We start from the raw sequence: 11,678 nt of genomic DNA, 5'->3' as shown, positions 1-11,678 counted from the left end.
AAAAGCGTGGTTTCCAACGTTTCTTTTTCCCCACGGTCCGTTACTTTCGGTTTACCAGGAAGTAGCGAGCGGCGGGCGAAGGAACGTACGCGTGTGTGCGAGCGCGGCTTACGCACCAAGAAAGAAATCCGGCTGACACTCGCGGCCTCCTCTTCTTGGCGGATCGCGCGCGCCGCGGGCGGCGAATAGTCGTACTAGCGAGATTAAGGACGACCTGGGCAGGGTCGTGCTCGGAGCAGAGAGCAAACCGACGCCTAGGCACACACGCATACTTGACTGAAGGCTCGCGTCGCTGCTACGTACCCGTATGTGTGTACGGTGTTGGCCCCGGGGGCGTTCTTTGAGTCTCCTCTTGCTAGGTGTCGCCCCCTCCCCTTCTTTCTCTCTCTCTCTTTCCTTCCTTCCTTCCCCCGCACACACAATTGCCGCCCACATATACACTCCACGCAGTTGCATCCGGATACCTCTCTTTGCAGAAATACCGCAATGACGCGTACATAACCACCACCACTCCGAGCCCCCGGCCATATAATCCGGCATTTCCTATCATTGCTTCTTTCGAGGAGCGAATTTTATGGACGACAGATAGGAAAAGTTGTGCTGAGCCTAACCGCACTTGGACTCAAAAGAACACCGGCTTCCTCCAGCGTGTTCTTTTCTTTTTTACATCAGTATTCCAGGATACTGCCTTCGCACTATCCGAATGTAATTCCAGGGCATGCGCTTGGTGAAAGAGAAAGTATAAAGGGAAATAGTGAAGGCTGCTTAAATTCGCGTTAAAACGGTATTCCTACGGAGGCGCCAGTTTGTTCCAGCCCGGCGCGTGGAATGTTGCTGCTGGCGCAGAGGTCTTGTATATACACGACTCTCTGTGCATCCCCTGACCCTCTCACCTCATAACACAACTGCCCTGCCGCAATATCTCCGAAAAGGAGAGTCTGAAAACGAACAAAGGACAAAAGCAAAGTATATACTTAAGAAATGAACGGTACAGGTGCGCGAATCTATTCCACGGGTATACGTATGTATCTGACCTCCGATCACCGCTGTGGCCGCCTGCTGCCTTAGGAGCAACCTCGGTTGAGGCCCGAAGACGTGCCACTGATTGCGGCGAAATCGGTGGCCACATCTAGCGCACTCGTGACGGCGTCGCTGTCGCCCGTGTGTCTGTGTTCGCCTGCTGCTGCTCGAGGGTCGGCCTTCGCTCGGGAAAACGGGTCTTCCGGCCAGCAGCAGCTAATGGGAGGACGACGGCGCGATTTTCTCAACCCGACTCCAGCTGCGTATACGAGTTTGCCGTTATTCCGAGACACCTTCTTACAGCGCCTTTTCGGACGGTTGCTGGCGGACGCGGATATATACACTGTGCTTCCAGTTTTGCAGCTGTCTTGGCAGGGAAGACGATGGGGTCGTTAACACCGCAGCGCCGCCCCTGGGCCATGCCCACGAAAAGGTAACGCGCAGAGAGTTCTTGGGGAGAGTTTTAGCACAGCGTTACTCCGCCTCCGTAGGCTGCTCGCGTTCCTTGCAGGCTCGGTAACGGCCGGTAGCAGAGTAGTGCAGGACTGGAAAGTGTTCTGTCTCTTCACGCAGGCAGTGCCCATGCGTATAGCTACTGCCTAAAGGTGGCGGTATGCGGTAACACTATGCTAAAACTCTACACTGCAGTTTTAGCACAGCGTTACTCCACCGTCGTAGGCTGCTCGCGTTCCTTGCAGGCTCGGTAACGGCCAGTAGCCGTAGTGCAGGAACGGAAAGTGTTCTACGATGTGTTCACACAGGCAGCACCCGTGTGTATGGCTATAGTGCCTGAAGGTAGTGGTATTCGGTAACGCTATGCTAAAGCTCTACACTACAGTTTTAGCAACACTTTACACGTTGTGCTAAAGCTCTGGTTCTGCTAACGTCGCTCAGCATTGGTCCCCTAGAGTGCGAACGCGCTAAGTAAGCAGCCTCCGACTGGGCTGTCAACGCGCAGTGGCACCGCAACAGGACTAGTCTGGCGGTACCATAAAACTCTCCAGAAGTCAGGCACTCTGTTTGATTGATGCGTTGCATTAATTATTTCAGGTATAATAGAGAGAGATATAGCGGGATGTCCACGGTGCCGTTATCGCGTGGTGCAGACTTCAGATCGCAAATATATGTGGAGTTCGCGGTGCGCAACAATACTTCTGCGATATCATAACTCACTTCACATCATGCCTCGCATATCTTACCTTTTGCTCCCGTAGGAAAAATTTTTGAGCATGAACTGCATTTGGAACTGTAATTCAGAACGTAGTCGATATATATATATATATATATATATATATATATATATATATATATATATATATATATATATATATATATATATATATATATATATACATATATATATATATATATATATATATATATATATATATATATATATATATATATATATATATATCAAAAATATTTCCAGCAGAATGCCTTCGCAGCTTTAGCACAATGCACCTCTGACGCCTTTCCACTTTTGCAAGATCGAAGAGCGCAGCGGATAGAAGACATTCGCCCCATTGTTCTAAACACGTTCCCGCGATAGGACAGCTTTTTCAGCGTCTACAGAAAGGCACCGGCTCCATTGCAAGAGTTCACTCTCAATGAACGCTACCACGGCACATCGTTATGACACATGCCGGCATGATGAACTACTTCACGAATGAGGTGGAAGTACAGGTGAAGTGTGGGTGCCTATACGTTTAGGATACGGATCAAATTTCTGCTTCTGCGGTCTCTTTGAAGTTCTTCCGCGGCTCGATGAATCTTTGGCAGTGGGTGCCTCAAAGCTGAAAGTGGAAGATAAAGCATTGAGAATAGCGGCAATCTTCAGCGAGGCCAGATCGCACACAAACAGAAGGATCCAGCTAAGAATATCTCTCCAAAAATGACAGCGACGAGGCCATGTGCTCACACGAATGCTCTGCTCATCATGACCCAGTTGATTCATGCAGTGGGGTGCTGGTCCACCACATGCGTGGTGCAGCGTTTGACGAAGTAGGACATTTGGCAGTCACGGTGGTATATCTTGCAATCCACTAAGCCGTTTTGTGCTTAGGTCTGCGTGAAACTGCGTCAGATATTGGGATACAACTCGAGAACCAAGCGACAGACGCAGGGCAGGGCATGTAATGCGAAGGCAAGATAATCGCTGGTCCTTAAGGGTAACGGAGTGCATGGATACGAAGAGAAGGCAAGCGCAGCAGGGCGCGACAGGAAGTTAGGTGGGTGGATGAGATTTAGAAGTCTGCATGGGTAAGGTGGCCGCAGCTGGCACAGGACAGGGTTAATTGGAGAGGTATGGCAGATAACTTTGTCCTGCAGTGGGCGTTTTCAAGCTGATGATGAACTGGGGTAGAACCGATAGCTAGGGAATTAACTTTATGTGGCAATAATAATAATAATTGGTCTTTGTTGAAAGGAAATGACGCAGTATCTGTCTCATATGTCGTTGGACCCCTGAACTGCGCCATAAGAGAAGGGATAAGGGAGGGAGTGAAAGAAGAAAGAGGTGCCGTAGTGGAGGGCTCCGGAATAATTTCGACCACCTGAGGATCTCTAACGTGCACTGACATCGCACAGCACACGGGCGCCTTAGCGTTTTGCCTCCATAAAAACGCAGCCGCCGCGGTCGGGTTCGAACCCGGGAACTCCGGATGAGCAGTCGAGCGCCCTAACCACTGAACCACCGCGGCGGGTAGCTTTATGTGGCAAAAAAATTCATTTGAGCTCTTTTTCCTCAGCATACGAAAGTAATCCGAAGCCCTTCATTGTAAGACGCGCCGTATAAAACCCATTATTGAATGAACCTTTAAGTAATAAATTTATTCTGCAAAGAAGGTGCGTTGTCATATAATGGGAGAAGGGAAAAGTGGTCGGGATTATTTTATGGGATCTTCCTACTGGGGGAGACCAAGACAAGCCTTATAGCACCAACAGTTGTACGACGTCTTAGTCTTATTCCCTTTAACGAGCCAGACGGCACACTCACGAGCGTGTGGAGCTTTGCCGCAGAGTCCAAGTTTCACTGGAATACGGTGGACAACTCAAGGCAAAAATCAATCAATCAATCAAACAATCAAACGCAAGGCCCAAGGAAAAATCAGTCAATGAATCAATCAATCAATTCAGTTCAGTTCAAGGAAAAGCTGGTCTGTGTCCGTTTTAAGAGTGAAGAGTTACTGGTAAATATCTACTAGTAAATCCGTCAATGAATGCTTCAGCAACACCTGCTAAGACAATGAAGAGGGAAGCGGAAATGGATACGCGCCATCTTTTGTAAGGCCAACAACAACAACGGCGGAGAGAGGAAGACGAAGAAATGGCTTCGGCTGGTTGAAACCGCCAGCGCGATCAGAGGCGGTAGGCCGTGGTGCCGGCATGCGGCTCATACTGGCCAACGGGCTCTTCTGGGGCAATGCCCTGGTCGCCGGCCTGGCAGTGGGCGTGGCAGTGCTGGGCGCCGGCTTCGGCGTCCGGTGGAAGAGACACATCCTGGCCCTGATGCCCGGACACCACCTGTCGCTGGTACGTGTATACGCTCCAGCTCTTGAGCCTCATTAAAGGGACACTGAGGAGAAATTGAAGTTGGCTTGTATCCATAGAATACCAGCTCCTGATCACAAGAACGCCACTCTTCCTGAAAACAAAGCTCTTGTAATGTAGAAAATAGCAAGAACAAAAATACAGGTATCGCCGCCACAGGCCAATCTCGCAAGTACAAGCGTGATGACTTCCTAGGACAAGAGGCGCCACCATGGAGGAATTTTCCTTACTTCATGGATGTCACGAATCTCTGAGGCTTGCAAAGGAAGGTTGCGCACCGCACCGCTACCCGCCAGAAATCAGTGTCTCCGTTTACGTCACGTTTCACGTCACTCCGTTCTCGGTCGTCATAAGAGTTCTCCGTGTCGTCATAAGAGTTCTCCAGTTTGAATCGGAGCGGCGGGAAAAAATGTTTCAACTTCGAATCCAAATTTCTTTGAAATAAATGCATCTTTCGCTCCCGGACAAGAGTCAACAAAGCCATGAAATGCCGAACTGTCAGATATTGCTAACAAAAAAATTTGATAGGTTTCTCCTCAGTGTCCCTTTAAAGCGCCAGAGACCCTACGCAGCTGTGCACAAGATGAACTTGATAGAACCTCACTGAGGTTCTGAAAGCCCTCCTCGGGTCTGCCCGTGTTGGGGGCGATCCGATGCTGAGAGTCATCCAGAAGGCAACAGTGAAACTTGATCACCTGTCAGTCTTGCCGTCTCTGTAATTAGTCGCTGCATGCGCATGAGCATCGACGTACACGAAACGTGCACGGCAGGTTTACGGAAGGCGGTATTAGAGAAAAAGTAATTTCGCCGCCAAATTTGCAGGTATGCTGGAATAGATATATGCACCCATCAATTTTTTTTTATTGCGCGGGTTACACAGCGCACCTTTAAATTTTTAGCAACACGCCTGATTTCAAACAGATTTATTTCTTTTCGGCGCGCAGTCGCCTTCCATAAGCTCTTGACGGCGGGTACGTGTACGTCAGGAAAAGTAAGGAAAACAGATTAAAACACGCGAGGAAGAGAGTTCAAAGACGTCACACTGCGCCCATCGGCTGACATTCATTCATTCATTCATTCATTCATTCATTCATTCATTCATTCATTCATATTTATTTCATTCCCATATAGACCATGCATTTTTCTAACCAGGAAAAACAAAATTTAGGGAGGAGGGGGTCGTGCTCGCTAAAGGTAGTGGGACGGGAGTGGGGGGAGAGGGGGTGCCCCTGAAATGTGCGCCTGAGTGCGCCTGATTGATACCCTATGCATTCGGGCTAAAAGCAATGCACATTGACAACCGAAGGCGTGTACAAAGGAGTGGGGAAAAATGTTTCGTTTTAGATAAACACTTCAGAGCGAACACCTCTGTCGCAATGTGCATACCGGAGAACCTAAAGACATTTATACTTTTTGAGAAAGACATTTGTGGTGACACGTTTGCGCGCGAAGGGACTGGTTGTTTGAGCAGCATTGGAACGAAAACGAATTCGCTAAACACAGGTAACCCGCCGCGGTGGCTCAGTGGTTAGGACGCTCGGCTACTGACCCGGAGTTCCCGGGTTCGAAACCGACCGCGGCGGCTGCGTCTTTATGGAGGCAAAACGCTAAGGCGCCCGTGTGCTGTGCGATGCCAGTGCACGTTAAAGATCCCCAGGTGGTCGAAATTATACCGGAGCCCTCCACTACGCCACCTCCTCCTTCCTTTCTTCTATTACTCCCTCCCTTATCCCTTCCCGTACGGTGCGGTTCAGGTGTCCAAAGATATATGAGACAGATACTGCGCCATTTCCTTTCCCCAAAAAACCAATTATTATTATTATTATTATTGCCTGGCAGCAAGCCTTTATTGTTGATACTACGTTTGCTTGAATGTGTCGTCACAACACGTCAATTTGCGCCACACAGCCAAGGTTTGCCCTGCAACAGTTCCGCCGGTCCTCCACGGCTGCGGCGCAGGTCTCCCACTTCCTGGTGGCCAGCGGCCTGGTGCTGTTCGTGGTGGCCGTGTTCGGGCTGTGCGTCTCATGGCGTCTGCGCAGACGCAGTGGCGACGGCGCGACGGCCGAGCGAGGCGCCCGCGGCTGCGGCGTCTACGGCGCCATGGCGCTGGTGGTCATGGCCAACGTGATCATCAGCTCTGCGATCGTCTACCGCTACGTGATGCAGGCCAGGCTGGACGTGGACGAAGACCTCAAGTACGCCATGTACCAGTACTTCGTGGACGCCTCGTCGCGAGACAAACTGGACAGCCTGCACCGCGAGTTCAAATGCTGCGGCGTCAAGAACTACACCGACTGGACCATGGCCACGGCGGGCGCCGTCCTCGGGGGCCGCAAGTGAGCCCAGTCGTCATCGTCATCACTACGCCGCCTTGAAAATTGGAATAGGCTCGAACCCGACCGCGGCGGCTGCGTTTTTATGGAGGAAAAACGCTAAGGCGCCCGTGTGCTGTGCGATGTCAGTGCGCGTTAAAGATCCCCAGGTGGTCGAAATTATTCCGGAGCCCTCCACTACGGCACCCCTTTCTTCCTTTCTTCTTTCACTCCCTCCCTTATCCCTTCCCTTACGGCGCGGTTCAGGTGTCCAACGATATGTGAGACAGATACTGCGCCATTTCCTTTCCCCAAAGAACCAATTAATAATAATAAAAAAGATAGGTGGAGGTGACGACACGTCGGGACAGACTCCGCCGTAGCGTCTCAAAGTTGGCTAGGACTTTGGTGTAAGGTCCGCCCGTTATAAAGGGATAAGCTCCAAAATCCAATCCAATCCAATCCAAAGCTATCATTACGATCATTATCATCCAAGCTAGACCTCCAATTAAGACACCAGGGGACGCATTTTGTAACAATTCTTCGAGGTTGATACCGGTGACTGACATTGGTTGCTTAGCCGTCAGTCATGACGTCTCAACCACCAATGGCAGAAGAGAAAAGTAATTAGGTGTTTAAAGAACCACAGGAAAGGAAAGGGTAGGCTAGTGCTTTTTTATCAGTCACTTTTTAAGTTCTTCCTCCTTTGCTCATTCTTCCAATTCCCTCTTTGCGAGGCCTCGAATCTTTCATCTCGCTATCAAATATGTTCAGTCAGTCAATCAATCAAGCAGTCAGTCAGTCGATCGATCAAAAACTTGGGGGACGTTCAACGCACCTTAAGAGTGGAATGCCACAGCATTAAAGATCCCCATTGTTGTAATTTGGTGTTTCTGTGTCCGAAGCAGGTTAATTATAACCATGGTTTTCCCCCTATTTTCTTGCTTCCCTCTCTTGTCTTTATTGGTTTTTCTGCCTTCTCTTTTTTTCACAGGCAGGTAGTGACAACGTCTCCAGGTCACACGACCTCTTTCAGTCAATCATTAATTTAATGCCCACTTGTCACGGAGGGGGGGCAGGTTCTGATGACGTCACTTAGTCACTTGACTTCTCTCAACCAATCAGCGAATTTCGTTACACAGGCCGCTAATGCCACTGCATCAAAAAATAAGCCTCTCAGTCAGCAAATCAAATCCGTCAGTCCATCACCAATCAATCAATTAATCAATCAATCCCTCTTTCCATCACCCCATGCACGCAGGTCGACAGGCTCGTCTGCGCATACGTTTGTGCCCCGCACCTGCTGCGTGGTGGAGAGCGCGGAGGGCGCCTGCTTCAAGTACTACGAGCAGGGCTGTCGCGACGTTCTCGTAGACTACCTCAACATGATCATGCCGTCTGTGCTGTTCTGCGCTATCTGCGTCGCCGTTTGGATGGTATGTGCGCTGCGGCGCGACGCCGCCACTTCCCGCTAAGCGGCGCCACTATAGACCTTTTCATCCGAGCATGATGGCAACTGCCACCATCCCGCTTCAAAGGGGACGCCACTATCTTCCATCCATCCATCCATCACAGGGCGAGGGAGGTGTCGAAGCACCTCCTCTCTGGGCTGTTGAAAACAGGTTCCGCCGCCACTACCACAGCCCAAAGAGTAATATGGCGACGGCCAGGGAGCCCTCAGTATACCCTCATTGGAAAAGCATACAAGGAGTATGGGGAGTATCCACAAGAAATAATGACGCGGACGCCATTTTGTTGTGCAGCGCGTAGCTTTAGCAGTGAAGGCCGGAGCTAGTGGCGATAAGCCTGTCAGTCATGCGCGCCCTTTTGCTATGCCTCATGTACAACAAAATGGCGACCATGGCCGACCTCGGTGTGCACGTGGACAGTCATGCTCCCTGGAAGTCATGCGCGTAGACAAGCTGGCTGCGCTGGTGCTCAAGCACCTGACCACTGAAATTTTAGAGGGAACACCTTTTTTACACTTTTTGTAAGAAAACGCCCAACGGGAAGAACTTCCTGGCTTCACCCCTCAGGTTGGGGAGGTGACCTACAGGTTCCGGGTGCCGTACGACCTAGCCACGCCACTGATGGCGGTACCCTGGTTGGAAAATGCTATCGCCAGTTCGACCCGCCGCGGTGGCTCGGAGGTTAGATCGCGCGGCTAGTGATCCGGAGTTTCCGGGTTCGAACCCGACCGCGGCTGCTGCGTTTCGATGGAGGCGAAATGCTAAGGCGCCCGTGTGCTGTGCGATGTCAGTGCACGTTAAAGATTCCCAGGTGGTCGAAATTATTCCAGGGCCCTCCACTACGGCACCTCTTTCTTCATTTCTTCTTTCACTCCACTGAGACAACGTTTGACAACGTTTAAGCAAATTGTCACTGAGTTTCGCAATTTATGCAACAAGCACAAACGTCGTCGTTTGTTTTTTGTAGCATTAGAAGCCCCATGGGGCCAAAATGCATTGGCTGAAGGGCAGTGACGTTACCAGATTATAAGTGACGTCGATTCAGGTAAAAGCACCAACATTTGCTAATGATATTGCACTGCCAACGCCGCATAATAGAATTTGGCGTCCCTGTGCATTTTTTTTGCCATCAGTTTTGTGTGCACAAGTTTTCGAAAACCGCGGACGCATGACTTCTGTTAACGTTTAACAGTTTTCTATTTGACACTTGCATGTGTACGCATGCTTGATGTCAACAGCGTTAAATTATTGCATCGGCTGTTATGGAGTAAATACTCATGTCTGCTGGAGACTGTTGGCGGTGCTGTTCGAGTTTCATTTCTCCCCAAAAATGCCGTTTTTTTTAACTGTTAGCTGGCGTCTCCTAGGACGCTCGTATGTACAGATTATAACGTACTTCGTACAACTAATCCGCAAAGCAGGTATTCCTTTAGGCGAAAGCACGCAAATATATTTTCAAGACTGTGCCATGGTAAGTCGAGGAAAACGTGTTCCGCTGTTTACCACTTTCCACACAAGCTGACAAAAGTCGTGTGTGGAAACGTGGTCAGAGCTTTTAATAGAAAAAAAAAAATAGAGCTTTGTGGTCGAAATTAGGCAATTCTTTGTTCGCGTTTTAGCACAGATTTGAGAAGTGGCAAGAACTGTTTCCGTGTCCAGTGCCATGTTGCGAGAAAAAAAGAAAATGGCAGGTCTCACCGAGATTTGAACTCGGATCGCTGGATTCAGAGTCCAGAGTGCTAACCATTACACCATGAGACCCTAACCAAATATTCCGACGCCGGGAATCGAACCCGGGCCTCCTGGGTGAGAGCCAGGTATCCTAGCCACTAGACCACGCCGGAACGGGTGGCGCAGTCTTTACAGGGCGTTTTAACAGCGCTTGAGGTTTCTTTTGCGTTTGATTTAGGTTTAATAATAATCAGCTAAAACGAATGATGTCGGCGACTGTTTCAGCCGCACTTCAACGCTCAGCATGCTCCGCGCTCATGTCTGTAACCTAAGTCTTTCTTAAGTATAGCCTCCGAGAGCACAGACTTTCTTGTGGGCTATCTGAGAGGTCACGTATTACGTTGATTTTTTAAAATTTTTTTGCTGTCATTTTATCAAGCGCTGTATTCTTTCCTGCGAACATGAAGCGCTGCAAAACACAGTGAGCTAGCGTAACTATTTTGCTGCGCCATTAAAGTTGAAAAACTGACAAATTTTGTGCTTCGTCAACGAAGATGTCGTGCCACCTTTCGGCGTTGCTCAACAACTTTATTATATTTAAGCTTACTATCCATAGGTGGCGCGACTTGTTAAATTTTAGGGTAATGTTTTGTGTCTTGATGAGAATGTACATTAAAGCTCAAAAGGATTTCAGGGAAGTTGCGCGCGCCTGTCAGAGCGTTCGGAAACGCACGCTCGTTTATCGCACATGTTGCTTTAGATGCTTACAAGCCAATGAGCACAACGTGACACGCATACAAGCAGCAGCTAGCTGTACAGGTGAAAATTACCGTTTTATTTTGCAGTCATCTATGATACTGACGTCTCATCGGCTGCGCAGGATTCTGCTCGAGAACCCAAACCTGTGAAGGTAAGTTGACAGTGCCTGAAATTGCATGAGCATACTTGCGTGTACTGCACCACCTTTGTGCACGAATCCACGGCCCTCTCTTCTTCTGTTACAGGTGCATTCATCGAAGCTCGAGACCAGCGCAATAAAAGACGAAATCTTCATAATTAAGCGGACGTATTCTTGACCAAAAATAACAGTTAGATATGAACAAAAATGTAATGCGACGGCCGGGAATCGAACCCGGGTCAACTGCTTGGAAGGCAGCTATGCTAACCACTATACCACCGTCGCACAGTTTTCAGCCATGGAATAGGAGGTAAATAAAGATGAGGATATTCATGGCTTTAAATAATTCAATTAATTTGTTGCACGCATAACAAACATACAAGAAAATGACCGTTTTTATTGTTATATTATTTACGCAATATTCACCGTAACATCTGGAAGCCGCGCAAACAAGGAAATAATACAATACTTTCCACTTACTAACATGAATAAAAGCATCGATAAAATGAATGTGGCCTCATGTCCCATACCCCTGCGCTGGCCTAATAACGTCTCCTGTTGCGCCGCACAGAGATCGGACTGTGGCGCGGCTGATCTCAAATAGGAAACTGTTGGCTGTGCCAGTGCTTTTTGATTTATATTAGTTCTGAAACTGCCTCAGTACCCGTGGCCCGTGCATCAAACGCTAGCGACGCTAGCGCTTCAAGTCCTAAAAAAACTATCGCGCCACCTGACGGTGTTTAGAAAATTGTT

General features: G+C 49.1%; 1 protein-coding gene and 3 non-coding genes across 4 annotated transcripts; 1 reads left to right on the top strand and 3 right to left on the bottom strand.

The window, feature by feature from the left end:
• Positions 1-1,140: 1,140 nt before the first annotated feature.
• LOC144133349 (CD63 antigen-like) lies at positions 1,141-11,610 on the top strand. Its single transcript, XM_077666362.1, has 6 exons — positions 1,141-1,453; positions 4,311-4,554; positions 6,532-6,911; positions 8,149-8,323; positions 10,873-10,937; positions 11,032-11,610. The coding sequence occupies exons 1-5, from the start codon at positions 1,404-1,406 to the stop codon at positions 10,933-10,935; spliced, it is 912 nt and encodes a 303-aa protein (XP_077522488.1). The 5' UTR covers positions 1,141-1,403; the 3' UTR covers positions 10,936-10,937; positions 11,032-11,610.
• TRNAQ-CUG (transfer RNA glutamine (anticodon CUG)) lies at positions 10,046-10,117 on the bottom strand. The gene has a single exon. It is a non-coding gene; the product is annotated as a tRNA-Gln (tRNA).
• TRNAE-CUC (transfer RNA glutamic acid (anticodon CUC)) lies at positions 10,129-10,200 on the bottom strand. Its single transcript has one exon. It is a non-coding gene; the product is annotated as a tRNA-Glu (tRNA).
• On the bottom strand, positions 11,139-11,210 carry TRNAG-UCC (transfer RNA glycine (anticodon UCC)). Its single transcript has one exon. It is a non-coding gene; the product is annotated as a tRNA-Gly (tRNA).
• Positions 11,611-11,678: the final 68 nt, after the last annotated feature.

The sequence above is a fragment of the Amblyomma americanum genome, chromosome 5 (genome assembly GCF_052857255.1).
Source record: "Amblyomma americanum isolate KBUSLIRL-KWMA chromosome 5, ASM5285725v1, whole genome shotgun sequence".
Lineage (NCBI taxonomy): Eukaryota > Metazoa > Arthropoda > Arachnida > Ixodida > Ixodidae > Amblyomma > Amblyomma americanum.
The sequence above is the reverse complement of the archived record's forward strand: the minus strand, read 5'-3'. Positions and strand labels throughout refer to the sequence as shown.

Coding starts and splice junctions, on each gene's coding strand:
- LOC144133349 (XM_077666362.1), top strand. CDS start 1,404: ATGGGGTCGTTAACACCGCAGCGCCGCCCCTGGGCCATGCCCACGAAA. Junction 1,454..4,310: donor TGGGCCATGCCCACGAAAAG/GTAACGCGCAGA, acceptor ATCTTTTGTAAG/GCCAACAACAACAACGGCGG. Junction 8,324..10,872: donor TCTGCGTCGCCGTTTGGATG/GTATGTGCGCTG, acceptor TTTATTTTGCAG/TCATCTATGATACTGACGTC.